General features: G+C 47.4%; 1 protein-coding gene and 1 long non-coding RNA gene across 2 annotated transcripts in view; one reads left to right on the forward strand and one right to left on the reverse strand.

Annotated features, from left to right (window-relative positions):
- The window catches only part of LOC118891264 (sodium/potassium-transporting ATPase subunit alpha-4), a 29,947-nt gene extending 13,885 nt beyond the window's left edge, over window positions 1-16,062 (forward strand). The window contains exons 11-22 of the mRNA XM_036845027.1: window positions 704-893; window positions 1,043-1,215; window positions 5,525-5,661; window positions 6,061-6,211; window positions 6,532-6,700; window positions 8,478-8,632; window positions 8,789-8,912; window positions 10,177-10,322; window positions 13,114-13,244; window positions 13,338-13,439; window positions 15,656-15,747; window positions 16,031-16,062. Of these exons, the coding sequence (XP_036700922.1) occupies window positions 704-893; window positions 1,043-1,215; window positions 5,525-5,661; window positions 6,061-6,211; window positions 6,532-6,700; window positions 8,478-8,632; window positions 8,789-8,912; window positions 10,177-10,322; window positions 13,114-13,244; window positions 13,338-13,439; window positions 15,656-15,747; window positions 16,031-16,059 (1,599 nt within the window). The 3' untranslated portion in view covers window positions 16,060-16,062. The remainder of the gene's footprint in view (window positions 1-703; window positions 894-1,042; window positions 1,216-5,524; window positions 5,662-6,060; window positions 6,212-6,531; window positions 6,701-8,477; window positions 8,633-8,788; window positions 8,913-10,176; window positions 10,323-13,113; window positions 13,245-13,337; window positions 13,440-15,655; window positions 15,748-16,030) is intronic.
- Window positions 16,063-16,775: 713 nt separating this feature from the next.
- LOC118891283 lies at window positions 16,776-19,703 on the reverse strand. The gene is made up of 3 exons (XR_005018928.1): window positions 19,512-19,703; window positions 18,597-19,308; window positions 16,776-17,229 (listed from the first exon to the last, which is right to left on the reverse strand). It is a non-coding gene; the product is annotated as an uncharacterized LOC118891283 (long non-coding RNA).
- Between the last annotated feature and the right edge of the window lie 6 nt (window positions 19,704-19,709).

Raw genomic sequence — 19,709 nt, forward strand, 5'->3', positions numbered from 1 at the left:
AGTACTACTACAGGGTAGTAGCTGAGAGGATTAAATGACAATTCATGTAAAGCACTTGGAACAGTGGTTGGCACATAGTAAGTGCTCAATAAGTGTTGTTATTACTACTTGTCCTAATCCCGTCCTTCAGGCTCAAACAACCATGGTAAAGAACTGTCAGTGTTTTTCAATATATTCTTTACAAATACTATCTTTCTTTTATAAAAACCCAATGAAGTGGGCAACGCAGAACCTTTTACATTTTATCAAAGGAGCTAAGGTTTGGAGAGGTTAAGTGGACTGACCTGAGGTCATAAAGCTAAGAAAGCATTCCTGCTGGCCCTAGAGAACAGGTGTTTGACTCTAAGTTTTCTTTCCTGTCTACTCTGCTGTCTCTGTGGCCCCATGACTTCTGCTTCTAGCCACCCAGGTAGAGAGGAAGCAGGGATGGGAGAGTGCCTGGGCTGCCCTTAACTTCCAGTCTGGCTGAGAAGATAACAGATTCCTGTACAAATAATACCAGGCTGGGGGTTCCTCCAAGGGAGGAGAGGTGGGCTCAACCAAAGGTCAGATTTGGCTGGAGGGAGGGGGGCTGCGCTGGTTTAGGGGACAAAGGAAATGGAGGTATGACACAGCTTGCCTGTTGGCTTTACCCTCAAAAACCTTACCCTTGCTTTTTTGCCCCAACTCTCGCTCTCTCCTCCTGTTCCTCTCCTCTCCCTAGACGTCCATCCACCTTCGGGAGGACGGCTCCCAGACCCACGTACTGATGATGAAGGGGGCGCCTGAGAGGATCTTGGAGTTTTGCTCTACTTACCTTCTGAAAGGGCAGGAGTACCCAATGGATGATGAAATGAAGGAAGCCTTCCAGAATGCCTACTTGGAACTGGGAGGTCTGGGGGAACACGTGCTAGGTGAGGGGGCTGTGGGAGAAGCCTTTGAAGAGTGACATCAAAACAGTCATTATTTGTGGGGTGAAAAATCTAGGAGGTTGGGGCAAGCAGGATAGAGACATAGACAGTGGAATGACGACTGGTCGGTCCTTTCTTCTGTCTCTCTCCAGGGTTCTGCTTCTTGAATCTGCCGAACACTTACTCCAAGGGATTCAAGTTTAACACCGATGAAATCAATTTTCCCATGGATAACCTTTGTTTTGTGGGGCTCATCTCCATGATTGACCCTCCCCGAGCTGCAGTGTCTGATGCCGTGGGCAAGTGTCGGAGTGTCGGGATTAAGGTAAACACTGGAGCATCCCAGATGCCCCTCACTTGTCATAAACTGGATCAACAGTAGAAAACCTCAGACAGAGTAGGTTCTTGGTTTAACTGAACTGATTTCTGCTTCCTGAGCTTGTGAGTTGCAGTCTTAAGAGAGAACTTAATAATAAGTGTCCTCTGTAGTTAGAATCCTGCCTTGCATTGAACATTAGAATCACCAGGGGACGAACACAACATTGTAGATCAACTATACGTCAATAAAATTAAAAAATAAAATGGGATCACCAGGGGAGCTTTAAAGATCTGATGCCTTGGCCATACTCCAGACCCATTCAATTAGAAACGCTCAGGGTGGGACCCAGGCATCTGTATTTTTTAAAACTTTCCTAGAGATTCTGATGTGCAGACAAATTTGAGAACCATCACCCTAGGACAGTGCTTCTCAAACTAATGTGCGTGTGAATCACCTGGGGGTTTTGTTGGAATGCAAATCCTAATTCAGTAGGACTAGGACACCCCAAGATTCTGCATTTGTAACACGCTCCCAGCTGATGCCATTGCTGCTGGTCTGCAGGCCACACTAGGAGTAGCAAAGTGGTAGAAGGTGTCATATAAATGTACTGCTGGATGGGTTGTAAAAAGGGTGAGGCCAAGAGGGCTGGGGGCCTGGAGCAGGCACTAGTGAGAATGAGAGATTGAGAGCTGGGGGCCCTCAACGGATCTGACTTCAGGGTGAGCAGCTTCCCTAACAGGTGTACGTCCAGGAGTAAAAGCTAGAAACCAAAACGAAGTGGTCCAAGAGTAAAACGCAGCTGCAGAACAAACCCAGAGATGGGAATTCCTCTTTAATCAGAGTGGGCTTTGGACTTCATGGGGTAGCAGCAGTAAAATCCCTCTAATTCTGAGATGTTCTGTATCCCACATTTCAAATTCTAAGACTCCCATACATCTTCATAGATTAGGTATTGTCACCTTCCCTGCTCATACTTGATATTCTGGGAATATCTGGGAGGGCAGGTTGGAGGGGGTGGGGCTAGATGTATTTAAGGAGAACTGGATGCTGTCTGTTAGAGATGGGTTCATCTTGACCTTTGACTGTTGGCAGTTTGTCTCGGGGCAGCCTGGGCTACACTAAGTACAATGATTGGTCACTACAGTGGGAACCAAGAAATGGATATAGGAAATTATTCTGAGTGAATTCCCTAATTACTACAAGATGTTTGGGGTGGTACAGTTCTTTGCGGAGACAGCATTGTTATAACACGTCTGCGTAGGATAACCACATATCTTGATACTCCTCCGTGGTTCTGTAAACTACCACGTCATACATACTGTGGGAGATAAATGGAGAAGGGGTTCATTTGCATTTTCTCAGCTTTGAGGTGGGCTGCCAGCATGAGGAATAACATTGTGGTTATTATTGTGCATTGTGTTATTGCTGTGCACATAATAACACAGCCTAAAATTTATCTCATCTGGGAATTTATGGATCCCTTTAGCAAGAAGGAGAGTTACAATTGTGCCTACTGTTGGGGGGGAGGCCCAACCAGGAGACAAAGAGGTGATTTGAGCCAGGTGGCCTGCCAGAGCAGGACACGGTCACGGCCTGAGGCAGAGCGAGCTGTGATAGGTAACGGTGGAGGAGGATTCCGGCTGGCCTGGAGCTGACACCTGAAGCAGGAGGCCTGGTGCTTTCTGGGCCAGTCCTTGTTCTGGGCACAGGTTTACATTTTAATTTCTTACTTCTTCTGGACCTGAAGCTGACAGAAATTTGGCAGACTTGGTGAGGAATTTTGAATCACCCCCTTTTCCCTCTAGGGAACTGTAAGACGTACACATGAGGCCATCCTTCAAGGAGGACAAAATGTAATGGTTATACAGGGGGTTGTCCCATAGGGGAGACCCTTCCAAGGTCAACTCCAAAATGGTGTTGATGCCAAGCTGATGGATATGATGAGGCTGCTGAAAGAGTCTGGCAAAGTTTTTACAATTGACTGTGGGACTGGTATTTCTCAGAGCCACGTGTTCAGACCTTTTGGAATACACTTAATTTTAAAAAACTAAAATAGGACTTCCTTGGTGGCGCAGCAGTTAAGAATCCGCCTGCCAATGCAGGGGACACGGGTTCAAGCCTTGGTCCGGGAAGATCCCACATGCTACAGAGCAACTAAGCCCGTGCGCCACAACTACTGAGCCTGCGCTCTAGAGCCTGCGTGCCACAACTCCTGAGCCCACGCACTGCAACTACTGAAGCCCGTGCACCTAGAGCCCATGCTCTGCAACAAGAGAAGCCACCACAATAAGAAGCCCGCGCACCACAACAAAGAATAGCCCCTTAAACCGTGTTCTTAAACTGTATTGCAAAATTGTCAGTCTTCCCTCAAGTAATCTATAAATTTGATATGATTTCAATAAAATCTCCACAGGAAATTAAAAAAAAAAAAACTAAAATAAGGGACTTCCCTGGCAGTCCAGTGGTTAAGACCACCCTTCTAGAGCAGGGGGCATGGGTTTGATCCCCGGTTGGGGAACTAAGAGCCCACATGCTGCCTGGAGTGGTCAAAAAAAAAAAAACAAAACTAAAACTAAAATAAAATGATGCCATCCTATTTGCCACTACCTGAGGCCCTTAGTAGTACGAAGATACTTGGCCCCTGCTATGAACGCAGCCCCCTCTAAGAACTGCAGCTGAGCCGTGAGGGCCTAAAGAATGGTCACCAACACTGGAACGTTTCTCTCAGATGGGTCTGATCTGGGGGAAGAGAGTCCAAGGGAACAAGAGGGCAGCTGGCAAGACTGCGTGGGAACACCAGAGGTACAGTCAGCACCGAGAAGTTGGAAATGAAATTCCTTTAGTACTTGACAAATTCCAGAAACTACTAGATGCTCTTTACTTCAAAGGGAGCCATTCTTTGTAGAACTGCGCTTCTATTGTATGTATGCATCTCAATGTTCTGTGAAATTGTGTCCTAGGAACTCACTCTTGGGGTGACTGACTTTGTTTTTATTTCTCCGGCCTGGCATGGAGGTGATACTTCCAGAAACTACTGTAGATCGGCCCATCTGAGTGGTCAAGCTGGGCTAGCTACCACGCATGTCCTACAGGTCATTACTGATGAACCAGTAGGAAACGTTCAGGGCACTGTAAGCCTGGAAAGGCATCACTGAGGGCTCAATCTGAACCACCTCTGGAATCTTCTAATCTTCTGTGCAGTTCCCTCTAAGATCCTCACCAGTTACCTCGTGCCCCACAGACCGAGCTTGGTGAGGCCGCAGTGCCCCACAACCAAGCCAGGGCACTTGAAACCAGTGGTGTGGGTAACTGCTCACAGCACACCTTTCCTGAGTCTCTGGTAATCCCAGCTTAGTTAGCACTCCTTCCAGCAAGCCCGCTGTGCCAGTGTGGAATGAGGAGGGCTCATGGGAAAACTCCTTCAAGGCTTATTTCCACGCTCTGGAAGTAAGCAGACTGACCTTTCCAGGACCTCTGCTCTTAGTTCAGCCACAGTCAGATAGTTCCCTTCTCCCTCCCACCAGAGCCTGAGAATTATGTGCTTGGAGGGCACTTGGGAACCATGGGCAGTGGTTCCCAGGAAGCGATCCTTCCTTCATTCTGTAATTGCTTGCTGATGGATTACTATGTGCTAGGAATTACGCTAGGGCCGGAAACTTAACAAGGAATCATAGGCACAGCCCCACTCTCTCCAGCAGGGGAGAGAGACAGACAAGCCATCACACAGAGATGTGAGAAGGACTAAAAGAACAGAAGGCTAGAAGAGCACAGAGCACGAGCATCTGATCTTTGGGGAGGAAAGGGACAGGACTAGGGCTGGCCCCAGGTATCCAGAAAAGGGCTGGAACCCAGGGGCACGAGGAGGCAGTGGGAAGAAGAGAGGTAGACTGAGGACCGAAATGCACCTGGGTCTAGATGAAATTTTGCTAGGCAGATGGATTATTCCAGACGTTCCTTTATTACCACTGTTCTGCGGGTAGGTGTTTCTGTCTTTGAGCTTAAAGAGGCAGAATAGCTTCTGGAGCAATTAAATGAAATTCTGAATACAGTAAATACACCCAAATCCCTGATTTATTCCTGGGAAAACTAGAGCTCAAATTGTCCTATGTTTTATGGTCTGATGGCCCTGACCCACTCCCATGGGTTGAAGCCACCGTAGCAAGATTTTTGATTGACAGCACAAGTTCTTGGGAATGAGCTACTTAAACCCCTGTGGAATGATAGCAGTGATCTGTTAGTTCTTAGAGAGAGAAGTGAAGGACCCGGGACCTCCCTGAAGACGATTCTGCTCCTTTTCCCTCCCCTTCCAACCCAGGTGATTATGGTAACAGGGGATCATCCCATTACAGCCAAGGCCATTGCCAAGGGTGTGGGCATCATCTCAGAAGGCACCGAGATAGCAGAGGACATTGCTGCCCGGCTCAAGATCCCTGTCAGCCAGGTCAATGCCAGGTGAGATCCCTGAAAGAACTCAGATCTGCCATTTTTTCCCTCCATCCTTAGCCTGCCCCACCCACTAACATTTTCGGAGGTTCTTTCTATAGGTAGGATGTGCAGAGTTTACTTACTGCAAAGTAAATCATAATAGGAAAATGACCAAGCAACTATGTCCGTGGGTTTTCCGATGAAGGTGGGACAAAGAAGGAGGTAGAGAAGAGGGAGGAGGAGGTGGGAGAGGAGGGAGGGAATGCAATGTGCCAATCTGGGGACAGTGCGTGGCTGGGGACAAGTGAGGAGATGGGGTTGAAAGGAGAAACAAGGAGGTTATAGCAAAGATGGCTTAGAGGGCACCAGGACACCTGGTGAATTCTCAACACTCTGAACTAGCCTTTTGAAATTCCTCTCCCTCAGGGATGTCAAAGCCATTGTGGTACACGGCTCAGAACTAAAAAATATGAACTCAGAGCAGCTTGATGAGATCCTCCAAAACCACACTGAGATTGTGTTTGCTCGGACCTCCCCCCAGCAGAAGCTCATCATTGTAGAGGGATGTCAGAGGCTGGTAAGGGAGACCAAGGAGGCTTGGAGAATCTGGAGGGAATCACGTGGCACAGCCCAGCCCCAAACCAAGCATAGGAATGTGTGGGCTGGGCTAGAGGAGGCTCTAGAGAGCATCCCATCATGAACCCCTGAGACAGGCATCCATCTGGGGACTCCCTGTGAGTTTTGCTATCTCAGGAGGTGCAGGAGAAGGAAGGGCCAAGAGGCCTAAACCAAGCATGATTACATCAAGAAACAAGGGATGATGGAATGAAACTGACCTTTGGGATGGGTCCTGAATCTGAGACAATAATTATTTCACTCCCTCTGTGCTTCACCCAGGGAGCCATTGTGGCGGTGACAGGGGATGGGGTGAACAACTCCCCCGTGCTGAAGAAGGCAGACATCGGCATTGCCATGGGCATCGCTGGCTCTGATGTGTCTAAGCAGGCAGCCGACATGATCCTGCTGGACGACAACTTTGCCTCCATCGTCATAGGAATGGAGGAGGGTGAGGAAGCAGGGTGCCCAGGGTAGGGACTTGGCCCTCAGACTCAGGTGAGAGTTGGTATACATTATTCTCATTCCCTTTGCCCATCCTCCAACCTCCTGTACAGACTGGGAGAAATCACTGTAAGTCAAAATTTTGCAAATTAGATTCAGCTGGTACTTAGAACATCACTATCTGGAGCCCTTATGAGATTGGAGGGAAGTCCAGATTTTCTAGGAAGAGTGGGGGATCTAGTGCAGCATAGCATTGTTTTTCTTCTCTCATGGGGATTCAAGTGGGTCTACAGTAAGTTTCAGGGTGTAGCTATACCGTGAGACTACTCTGTACTCCACAACCTCAGGAGGACTTTCTAGCAACCTGTTGTCTGAATGATGTTGACATGTCAAGATCAGCTGGAGTCTGATCTATTAATTGACTGCATGAGCTAAATTAAGCCCCCTCTTTCCCAGAGACAATACCCATTGGCGTACAGGAGAACCCCAGAATTCTGCTTCCCAGGCTCCCTGATTTCTGATTTCTGCCTGGAGCTATGTTATTAAAATCTGTGACAATCCACATAATAGTAATAGTTAACATTTTATTGAGACCTTGTATGATCCTCAGTATTTTATATCCACTCAATTCAGTAAACTTTCTGAGTATCAACTATGTACCAGGCACCATTCTTGATGCTGGGGATACTACAATTGGGAATAAAAACACACATCCCTGCCCTTGTGTAACTTAATTTCCAGTGGAGACAGACAGACAATAAAGTAAACTGAACAGTATAATAAAAGAAGACAAGTGCAATGGAAAAAAATAAGTAAAGCAGGGAGTGGAGGGAGGGATGACAATATTAGAAAAGGTTGTCAGGGAAGGACTCAAGCCATCTTGCAAGGCAGGAGGAATGAAGGTGAGGGGTGCCCAAGATCACAAGCTAGTTATGGCAGAAAATGGAATTGGAACCCAAGCCCAGGCTCTTTCCACTTCAGACTTTATTTAAATTGAAGTATAGTTGATTTACAATGTTGTGTTGGTTTCTGGTGTATAACAAAGTGATTCAGATACAGATAGATAGATACATACATATATATGTATACACATATATATACATATATATTCTTTTTCATATTCTTTTCACATTATAGTATATTACAAGATATTGAATATAGTTTTCTCTGCTATACAGTAGGACCTTGTTGTTTTTCTATTTTACATACAGTAGGTTGTATCTGCTAATCCCAAACTCCTAATTTATCTCTTCCCTGCCTCCCCCTTTTCCCCTTTGGTAACCCTAAATTTGTTTTCTATGTCTGTGAGTCTGTTTCTGTTTTGTAAATAAGTTTATTTGTGTCATATTTTAGATTCCACATATAAGCAATACCATATGATATTTGTCTTTCTCTGTTTGACTTACTTCACTTAGTATGATAACCTCTAGGTCCATCCATGTTACTGTGAATCAGCCTTAATCTTCTAATGGCTTTTATATTGGCATTCTCAGACATCTCTAAGTATTAACAGGCCCCACCCTGCTTAATTTTCAGAGATCAGATGATAGTAGCCATGTTGAACCCAAGAACAAAGAGTATACAGATATGGCACGTTAATAAATCACGGCTTTAATTAATAGTCACACAATTTAGAAACAATACTGGGGCTGCCAAGGCCTGAGACCTTCGGACCCTTTCATGGACCGCGACACTGCTTTGTAGTGGTCTCTCTGTCCAGGAGCTGCTTTGTGGGAGGTGTGAACTCTCTGTGCTTCTCACAGAAGGTTGACCATCCTTCCCAGGCCGCCTGATCTTTGACAACCTGAAGAAATCCATCGCCTACACCCTGACCAGCAACATCCCCGAGATCACCCCCTTCCTGCTCTTCATCATCCTCGGTATCCCCCTGCCTCTGGGCACCATAACCATCCTCTGCATTGACCTGGGCACTGACATGGTGAGGACTAAGCTGGGATCCAGCTCATGGAACTCCTGTGAAACGGACTGAGGAGTAGGAAAAATCTGTGTCCAGGGAGAGGGGCAGAGCTCGAGTTACTTCTGAGTTTCCTTCTGAACTGTGTGTTCCCTGTCACTTCCACCCTCCATTCTCCAGGTCCCTGCTATCTCCTTGGCTTATGAGTCAGCTGAAAGTGACCTCATGAAGAGGGCTCCACGGAATCCAAAGACTGATAAGCTGGTGAATGACCGTCTCACTGGCATGGCCTACGGACAGATTGGTGCGGCCAGAGGAATGAGGGGTGAAGGGAACGGGGAGCGGCTGCACCGGCGTGGCCACTGGACCAATCTTGGTTTGGAAGTCAGGGAGATATTTTCTTAACAACAAACTGTGCTGGGCCCTGGGACACAAAAAAACATTGATCTCTGATCTGCCCTTGACTTAAGAGTCTAGTCAAAAAGGAGCAAAAATACATAAAATGATGGCAAGCTGTTCTCCAAGTGCCAAATGAGTATAGATAGGACATACTGCAGGAGTACAAAGCAAGAGGACTCACCAATCTTGAGGACAGTTGGAGAGGCCTTATGGAGGAAACAGGACTTAAACTTGGTGCTGGAAGATAGGGCTTAGACTAGTAAATGGATAGTCCAGTGTGGGGGACCAGAGGATACCTGATTGTTGAAGAGTGAATAAACCAGTTTGGTGGAGCACTTATTCCTGATAAAGAAGTAGTGGGAAATGAGGCTGTGGACACAGGTAGCATTTATAGCGGGGCCAGCCTTGAAAGACATTTGAGAGCCATTAGAGGTCTTTGTTCTTGAGTTGCTAGATACGATAGGGGTACAGGAAAGAGATGGGGACAGAGGAGACAATCCAAATATCTAGAGATGGAAACACATAGAAAAAAAGCACAGATTTAGGAGCCATACCTATGTTTGAATCCCAATTTCAAGACCTGTATGATCCTGGACAATGACTGAGTCTTTTTCGTGCTTCAGTTTTCCCACTTATGAAATGTAAATGATAGTGCAGAATTGTTGTAAGAATCAATGTCCACCGGTACCTACACAGTGCACAGATCTGTGGTCAGTAGGTAAACATTAACGTCAGCCATAGCCGTGGTCCAGGCATGAGGGGGTGGAGGTTTTGACCAAGGGAGAGGCAAGGGGCAGATGGGAGAGAATGCGAGGGGATGAGAGGACTTGATAAGTGTCCTGGTGTCAGAGAGAATGGACAGCGAGGAGCCCAGCACTCACTCAGTAGGGAGAGGGAATAAATCCCCTCTAAGGTCCTTTCCAGTTTTAAGCTTATATGATTTAAAGATGACTCTAGATTACAGCTTAGAAAGAAATGTCAGAGTTTGGAGGCAAGTCCTATAGAGATGGTGGGATCAGATCATTAATGGCATGAATCTTCAGCAATACAGCTCAGACACACATCAACCCTGCTAGAAGCAAGCCCCAGGCACCACCCCTTCCATGATCTGCCTTTTGAGATCCTTCTCCGAATCAGGTTCCCCTGACCTGTGACTCTATCACTCACAGGGATGATCCAGGTTCTGGCAGGATTCTTCACCTACTTTGTGATCTTGGCTGAGAATGGTTTTAAACCTACTGATCTGCTGGGCATCCGCATCAGCTGGGAAAATCGATACCTCAATGACCTGGAGGACAGCTATGGACAACAGTGGGTGAGTAAAAGGTAGGGTAGTAGATTGTGACCAGTAAGAGTGAAGAAGTAATGAGGAAGAGTGAGTTTAGCAAGTTTTTGCAGAGTAGGAGAATGGAGGCACCAGGCAGACAGAGATGATCATCATCTCCAGTCCTACAGGAGCTTTCTAACATTTGTCCTCAATCTCCAATCACATCAGCAAATATTCTTCTCTTTGTTTACGATGACTTCATTTCTGTTAATTCCTACTGTCTGTTGTCTGTCCTTATCTTCCTGGGTCTTTTTGGCTTCCTTGGACCTGGAAGTCTACTTTGTCAATCAACTTTTTGGGGCTGATTTCTGGTTTTCCAGGTTCTAATCATCATTGTCCCAGAAATGAGTGCTGGGTCCACTTTCTCCTGTTATGCTCTTTTTCCAAGGGTAGTCAAAGAGTATGATTTTAAATCTGAAAATGTATTTTCTTTGTATATCTCTTCCTTGTTCTTCTAAACTTTTTAAACTTAGAGGATGCGTCTCTGTATTAGTCATTCCTAACACCCAAAATGAATAAGGTCCAAACCGAAGCCCTCCAACCAACAATATTTGTTTAAGAATTTTAGTGAATATGCTTGTTTGCATCTGTGAACACTCCCATCCCAATTTCTAAGACAGTGGGAGATGTGACGCCAAGTTTTGCTAGAATCATAGGACCATAGAGTTCACACAGTCTACAGAGGATATTATGGTCTACTGGAAAGATTTAGTGCCTTGCTTAAAGTCCCACAATGAATCCCTATAACAGTTGGACTAGAAATCTGGAATGATTCCTGCCCGGCACTTTCCCACTTCACCATGATGTCTCCAAACCAAGCTAACTGCAGGTCTCTCAAAAGTATGTTAAAATCGGGGCTGTTGGAACATTGGCCCTCATACACAGTAGGCTTCCACTGTCTGAGCCTCATGAGGCCAACAGATGTCAATGTTCCCAGCTACCAACACTGCTCCAGGGTCCAAAGATGCCCAGAGTCCTCATTGCTATGTACCTTGTCAACATCTCCTCAGTCCTCAGATCAAGCCCCTTGTTAGTTTTATATCTTGATACCATCTCCCTGCTACCAAGATGAAGCTTGACACATGTTTATTTACAATAAATTAAAGATAATTAACTTGAATTAACATCAAATTACATCAGCAACGTCTTGAGACATTGCAAAACGGGTTGAGAACAATTGCCCTGCGGAATAAATGCCATAAAGGCAAGGTCTCCGCCTCTTCCACTGCTGTAATCTTCAGATAATCGAATATAGAGCTGCCCACCCAGGGAGTACCCTACATACTGCTAGATAGCTCCTTATCTTCTAAATACCTCTAGCAGTAATTCCATTGATCACCATTCTTTCATTCATTCATTCAGCAAGTATTTGTTGAGCATCTTCTATGCACCAGGTACTGTTTTGTCCCTGGAATATAGTAGTGAACAAAAATGGCCAAGTTACTGCTCTCATGGAGCTTACATTCTAGTTAGGGGCACAGAGTGGGAGGGGAGAAAGATAATAGCCAAATATATATATAACATATTGGGTCCATGGATTTTAAGTCCAAGTCCAAGAAGTGTTGGAATTGGGATACTAGAGTAGGTGAGGTGGAAAGATAAAGACAGTGATCAGAGAGAAAAGAGGTGCTTGAAATTAAAATCACAGAAAAATTGTGGCTATTGGAAAAGACAATGTCTGGAGTTTAACCATGGAAGTAAGCAGCCGGGTGGGGAGTAGAGGATACAGTTGGAGGAGAAGATCAAGACTGTGAGACCATGGTACGGGAAGGATCATCAACATGTATATTTAAATCTCCAAAACCGAGGACAAAGTAGTTAGAGTGATGGTGAGTCAGGAGCTAAAATTTTCAAGTGATGTTGGGAGTGGCTCAGTTTTGGTAGCTGGCTGCAGGGGATAGTGGTGGTATGATCTGATGCACAGAAATGTGCTGACAGGTCTCATTCTAAATTCAATGCTTGGCTCATCGATTTCCAGCCTTTGTTTTCTAGTTGTTTAGGGCTCTATATTTCCCTCCAAGTACAACATTGACCACATCCCATGAGGTTCTGTCTGTACTATCTCATTATTGTTTAGTCCTACATATTTTCAAATTCTTTATTTGATCTACAAGTTATTTATAAACATGCTGTTTTATTTTTTTTTAAATGGGCTTTTTTTCCAGTCTAATTTAGACGCTCCTCTCCTGTGTTTCCATAGCCCTCTGTGATCTCCCTCTTGTAACCTACCTACTGTGCTGACATAGCATATTTATCTTCCCCACCGGACCCTAAGTTCCTCCTGTGTAAAATGTGAATGAAAGAATGAACACATGGATGAGTGAATGCCTCCCATCTGGTACCACTCTTCGGGTATCCCTTTCCCCTCTGCATGCAGATTCCCCTCTGGCCCCATCTTCCTTACCTATTTCCTCTGACCCTGTTTTCCTCTTGAAGTCCACCTTCTTCTCTTACACCACCCTTCTTCTTAGTAAATACTTATTGAGCCATAGTACCTGCCACTCACTGAACAAAGCATGGGGAGAGGAGACACAGAGATAAGTAAGACAAGGTGCTTGCCCTTGAGGGGCTCTCAGTCAGGGAAGGCAAACATATAAACAACTCACAATTACAACATGGAAAGTGCTAAGACAGAGACACATGTGAAGGGCTGCAGGAATCTAAATAGGGGACCTATCTCAGCCTTGGGGTCCGGGGAGGCAGGAGAAGGAAGAAGTCTTTGAGGCATATTTGAATCCCTCCTGACACTGACGGCTCCCCTCTGCCCACCCTCCCCCAGACCTACGAGCAGCGCAAGGTGTTGGAGTTGACATGCCAAACGGCCTTCTTTGTCAGCATCGTGGTTGTGCAGTGGGCTGACCTCATCATCTGCAAGACCCGCAGAAACTCTGTCTTCCAGCAGGGCATGACGTGAGCACCGCCCACCGGCCCCAACACTCTCCCAAACTGCACCCCTAACTCTCCCTCCCGACCTCCAACACACCCTTAAACATTTCCTCTCAGAAACAAGATCCTAATATTTGGGATCCTGGAGGAGACGTTCCTGGCTGCTTTTCTGTCCTACACTCCAGGCATGGACGTGGCCCTGCGAATGTACCCACTCAAGTGAGTAAGGGGAGGGTTGCAAGGCGGGGCGTCTCTGGGCACAGGGAGAGCACATGGGAGGAGGCGTGTTTGAGCGGGGAAGTCAAGAGGGGAGCAGGCCCCACTCAGTGATGTAGAGAGAACCGCCTGTGCTCCCACAAGCGCATCTTATCCAGGGAGGAATTAGGGACTGTACCAAGTGATCGCAACCCACTAGACATGCAAACTTAGCAGATTTGCCAGTGCTTAACAGAGTGGTACCTTTTCTTTGATAATGTGTGGTATAGCTGTCCCAGGCTACACATTGCTTGGAGCTGGTGTAATCATAAAACAGCCTAATCTATGCATGGCTAAATCTGCTGTACTTCTGCAAATCCGTTTTAATGTGCATATAGGTGGGTGGGCATACTGAAATTCTTATTGTCTGCTACGTTGTTTGGTTCAAGTCCCAAGTTTTTGTTTCTTTGTTTTTTACATTAGTATATGCTTGTGAAACTTTTCCATTTAACATTTTTATAAAGAAAAAAGCAAAACTCCCATTTCATTCCCACCCCTCCCCCGCCCTGCATTGGTAACCTCTATTAATAATTTAGTGTGTGGTCTTCCAACTGATTTTCTATGTGTTTACACACTTTGCTCACCTTTCTGTCCCTTGCAGTGTTTTACACAATGCTTTGTATTCTGTAGCTTCTCAATTAATGTTTAATAAAAGACATTGGTACTGCCCTTAGATACCGACAATTCCAGGTTTGAATTTTGGCTGTACTGTATATTATTCTATGACCTTGGACGAGCTGGTAACCTCTCTGAGCCTGAGCTTCACCTGCAAAGTCTCGATAACACACACCTGGCAGATTGTTCTGATAATTACAAGTAGAAATGCATATAATACATGAAGCATGGCATTTGGGTCCTGGTGGGCACTTTGTTAATAGTAGCTCAGTTGCTGCTACTATTAATGTCAACACATAAATGATAGTAAACGTGGTTGAGCATTAACTGTGCTCCCAAACACTCTTGTACATACCTTGACCATAAAACTCATCACCTAATACTGTGATTATCTATTTTGTGTGTTTAACCTCTTTTCCCTGATTGCTTGAGCTTCTTTAGATCAAAGACCATCATGTCATCATTTTTATTTCCCCAGGACCTAGCACATACACAGAGTAGACATGATAATTGTTGTTGAATGAATGTATGACTGTATGTCTATAACTGTTTATATTGGTTGAGGGGTGTGTGTGTGTGTAATGAACCATGGCCTAGGCCTGCCCTGTCCAATATGGTAGCCACCATCCTTATACAACTATTGAGCTCTTGAAATATGGCTAGTGAGACTGAGAAATTGAATTTATAATTTTAGTTAACTGAATGTTAAAAACTAAACCAGTGTCAAATATTTTTCAATTAAATACAACTTTATTGTTTTGGTTAGACTACATTTTCCTTTAACCACTGAAAATTTAGTGTCTGACTTGAGATACGCTGTCAGTGTAAAATGCTCTCTGGATTTCGAGGACTCGGGATAAAAAGAAGAATGTAAAATAACTCATTAATTATGTTTATATTGATTACATGTTGAAACAATAATATTTTGGATATTTGGGGCTAAATAAAATATTAAAATTAATTGCACTTGTTTCTTTTTACTTATTTTCATGTGGCTACTAGAAAATATTAACTATCACATGTGGTTCACAGTATATATCTATCGGACAATGCTGCTCTAAGCCATCTCTCTATCATCCAAGGGACAAATGTGGTCCTGATTCAACCCCTCCCCAGAGTCCATCTTCCTGGTCTATAGAAGAGATTCAGGAAGAAAAAGATTTCCCCATCTTTGCAATATGGAAGAGTGTATATATTCCCTGGCAAGATATACCCCACATCTAGTCTCAGACCCATCCTGCTTGGAGTTTGTGGGTGCAAGGTCTAGAGAACCCAGAAAGCAAAGGAAGTCTCCCTCAGCGACTCCACAAAAGCTGGTAGACAATCTCTGTGAACACCGCATGTACCTCTAATATGGCATTTATCCCTTTCTGTTCTCACTGGCTTTTTATGCTCCTGTCTTGGGCCCCTCCGCCCTCACTCCCCAGGCTCTGACCTCCTCAAAGGTAGGGATCAACCTCCCACACAACAAACGAAACACTCGATTCCCGGGCGCTGTTCTCTGCACCTGCCTTTCACTGGCCCCTCTATCTCCTCTCCCGCTGACCAGCTTTTGCTCTCTTCAGGATAACCTGGTGGCTCTGTGCCACTCCTTACAGCATCCTCATCCTTGTCTATGATGAAATCAGAAAACTCATCATCCGTCGTCATCCTGGCGGTGAGGGTCCCCTGCACCCCGGCCTGAGAGTTCGCCAGCCTCCTGACCAGCTCCCCCATTCCCCCTGGCTCCTCCAGGCCCACTGCCCTTCTCCCCAGCTCACTGCCCAGCCTGTGCTGTGCCTGGACCCTGCCCTCTGGTCCTTGACCCCAGCACGCTGCTCGTTCCAATCCTCAGGGCCCTGCCTTCCACCCTCAAGCCTCCCACCTTGTCCGGGCTCACCCTTCTGTTTTTCTCCCCTTGATGCCTTCCCCAGTTCACTCTGGTCTCTTCTCTTCCACAGGCTGGCTGGAGAAGGAGACCTACTACTAAACTCAACAGAGGAAGATCTTCACATGACATCAGGGTGTCCTGAGCGCCAGGTGGGGGAGGGTTGGGGTAATGAGTTTGGGAAAACATCTGAGAGTGCACATTAGTTGGGGCAGGGAGATGCCAGGAGGAAGAACCTTGGATGAGAGAGACAGGTGATCCTAGGGCTGAGTTGAGGGCACCATGGATAGGAGATGTGGTGGGTTAAGGGGAGCCCTGCCTGCATCTGACTGGAGCCCAGCAGGGGCCTCAGTAGCCAGTCAAGAGAGTAAATGTTTGCAACAGCCCTTAGCTCCTGGATGTGTCGCATCTGATTTTTGGAGAATGGGGATTACTGTGACGCTCTCTCCCTAGATCTTCATGGGAGCCAAGCAGGGGAAGTCTTTCAGGGACCAGAGTCGAGGCTGGGAAGGGATCAGAATCAAGCATCCTTGCCCCTTGAAGGCTAGCCCCTCAAAGTCACTCTCCAACGCAGCAGAGAGCAAGGACAGGACAAGTCCTGGGATCAGAGAAACAGAGGAGGTGAGAGAGGAGCAGGGGAGCCACACCTTACAGAGGGGCCACAGCGCCCACTCAGTTCCTCAGATCAACTTACAGACTCATAGGCTTTTCATGCTAGACCTTATTTCATCATGAAGAACCTGAGGTCCAGAGAGGTTAAATGACTTGGAAGGGGCCACGTGGTGAGTGGTGAAATTCAGGCCGCTGCCCCGCCTCTGAGGAAAGGATTGGTGTTCCCGTAGCCCCAGTCATTAGGGCATCTCGACCCCATCCCAGCCCTCAGCTGTTTTCTCTGGCGTAACCTTGAAACAGAGGCTGGAACAAGGCTGAATGGATCCCTGTAGCCTTTACTCTAGGCAAAGCACCCGCCCCCTCATGCCCCAGCTCCACACAGGTGATGGATGATCCCCAAAGCCTGGCCTCCGAGCCTGGGCCCAGCACTTGCTGCGTCTCAGGCAGGTGAGGAGTCCGCGGGAGCCTTTCTCTCCTGCCCACCCTTGGCGGCAGCTCTTCCTTCCTCTTCACCCACTCGCTGGCTTTTGCTCTGTGAGCTGGTCCACTTTACCCTGTAGATCAGTTCACTCTCAGGCTTCTTTTAGAGGAGAGGGTTGGCTGTGCCGAACAGCATACAGAGAGAGAGAAATGCTGAGAAAAGCTGGTGGAAATCGTAGACTGTCACCAAAAACAAAGCACATGTGTTAAGTGACTGCACATTCTGTCTGGCGGTAGACAAAGGCCTTACTCACACCATCCATTAATCCATACAACAAATACATTCTTACCACCCCGCCCGGTTTTACAGATGAGGAAACCAAGGTCTGTCTGACTGCAGAACTTGTGCCCTCAACCACTTTTCAGGCTAGTCTTACGATGAAGGCTGGGCCAAAAATATACAAATGCAAAAGAAAAAAATATAGGATAGTGATAGAGGAAGGGCCGTGGGCGAGTCTGGAGGATGACAGGCCATGAACTAGCAAAGGGAAGGCTGTCGTAAGGTACACCAGCCACTGTCCCCCTACATCGGGCCCTCCTAGACGTCTCTCTCCCACCTGCTCCCCTCCCTCCTCCAACACAAGGTCTCCTAGGGACAGGGCTATATCAGTCTGGGGTCCTTCCCCGATGCTGACAGGGCTGAACCAACCCTGGAAGACGGAGGGGCCAGGGTGTGTGTGAGTGAGGTGGGGAGGGGGAGAATGGTGGGGCCAGCTCCTCAAGTTTCAGTAGCAGGAGCTTTGGGTGTCTGGTGGGTTAAAAATACAGAGGCCCCAACTTAGGGTCATTTGATATCGGTGGCTGAGCCTGAAGGCAGGGGCCTAGAGGGAAGGATTTGAATAGAAAGTATAGAGCAAAATATGGGAGAGGAGGACAGGGAGGAGGGGAGGGGTGCAGCTGCTGGAAAGGATCCGGGTGGCTCTGGAGAGCCAGGGCCAAGGAGAGGGAGCAGGATGGGATGAAACAGCCCGGTAGCTGCAGAAGAGGAGAGGGAATGGAGCAGGCCTGGGTCACCATTTCGTCCCATCTCACACCCTGGGGGTACGAAAGGTCAGATTCAGGATGGAACGAGTCTAAGGTCCCAATGTCTCTGTCCCAGTGTTCCCCCCTCCTCCAGAGTGCAGCAGAAGGAGTAGCTGGGGCTGGACGTCATCTAGGTCATATATGTCTGGGTGGGTCCACCTGTCTATCCTGCTGTCTTTGCTCTGGTCATGGGGCGGTGGGCATGTTGGTCGCTCTCTTGAGATGGGTTCTGAGGTCTCTCCAGCTCCAGCATGCCCTGCCTAGCTACCTCTGGCCTCTCCTGTGCCAATGACAGCTGTCTCTCTTGGACCCACTCCTGCCACGTTCTTGAGATTTTCCCTGGCCTTCCTTGCTTAGCCGTTTAAGGTCCGCCCTGTGGGAGTGCGGAAAGGTCATTCCTCTAACATAACTTCATGGTGCAAAACACCCGCTGTGCCTCCAACATCGGAGACACCTCAGGGTGGGCATGGGGGCTTCTGACTCTGATCTAGCCTCTCTCTGGTCTCCCTCGTGCCTCAGCTTACCTGTGCATGAGCCCTGGAGGGCCGTGAAGAGGGTCCTTGAAGGTACCCAGAGCTGAGCCCATCCACTCCGCCCTCAGCCCCAAGCTGGGATCCAGGAAGTTAGAGCCCCTCCGCACCAGCTCTGCTTTGGCTCTCAGTGCACAGAATTAAGCAGCATCCTTGGTTCAGGGCACAGGGCCCCACCTCTTCATGTTTCCCAGTGTTAATTTTTTCCCCTACCGTTGATACCTGATCCTTTTTGTCTCGTCAAAGACGTAGGAATGAATAGTCACAATGCGCTCTCCTTGGAATCATTCAGCCAGGGGAATCCTCCTTCCCACTGTGCCCTAGAAAACCAGTCCCGTAGGATCAGAGTAGAGAGTACAAGCAGGAGGCAGCAGCCGAACGACTTTGTCCTTCTCCTCTCGGGTCTGTGGGCAGAGAAGCCCCAGATCCGCATCTCCAAGGATGGATGTGGGCCAGCACTTCACGCCCCACGCCCCGTCCTTCCTCTGCATACTCCAGTTAGGAGTGTTGAGTGAAGCAAAGGAAACTGGCTGGAGCTGAGCCAGGGCGCCAGTCCTGGACTCGGCTCCATCTTTTATTCAGAGAATGACCTCATCCTTGGTCTTGGTTCTTTAAAGGGAAGTGCAGGGGGTCTCTTTCCTGCAGCCTGGATTGCATTTGTACTCCCCCCCGACTTCCTCCACAGGATCAAAGAAACAGACTTGACCTAGAGGAGAGACCCAGGTTTTAGGACTTAGAGGCAATACCACATTTGCCCCCCTTTTTACAAATGGACTACAAATTTAACCTCTGACCCAGAATACCTCCTCCTCTGCAGCCCCATTTCCCTCTCTCTGAGTACCCTTGCCCTCCCTCAACTCTCCCTAATTACCCCCAAACCTCCCCTCCCCCAGACCCAGCTTCATTTACCTCCGACTCATCTGGTCTTATTTTTAGCTCCAGCTTTTTCCTTTCTTAATATGGCGATGAGCTCCTAGGCCGGTGTGGGGACAGGGGCCGAGGAGCCCTGGACATTGGGGGGGAAGGGGAGGGGGGAGGCTCTGGGAGCCTGGGTGAGAGGTGTTGGAGGTAGGAGGATCCCGGCCCTCACGGGGCCATCCTGGCCTC

This window comes from Balaenoptera musculus, chromosome 1 (genome assembly GCF_009873245.2).
Source record: "Balaenoptera musculus isolate JJ_BM4_2016_0621 chromosome 1, mBalMus1.pri.v3, whole genome shotgun sequence".
NCBI classification, from domain to species: domain Eukaryota; kingdom Metazoa; phylum Chordata; class Mammalia; order Artiodactyla; family Balaenopteridae; genus Balaenoptera; species Balaenoptera musculus.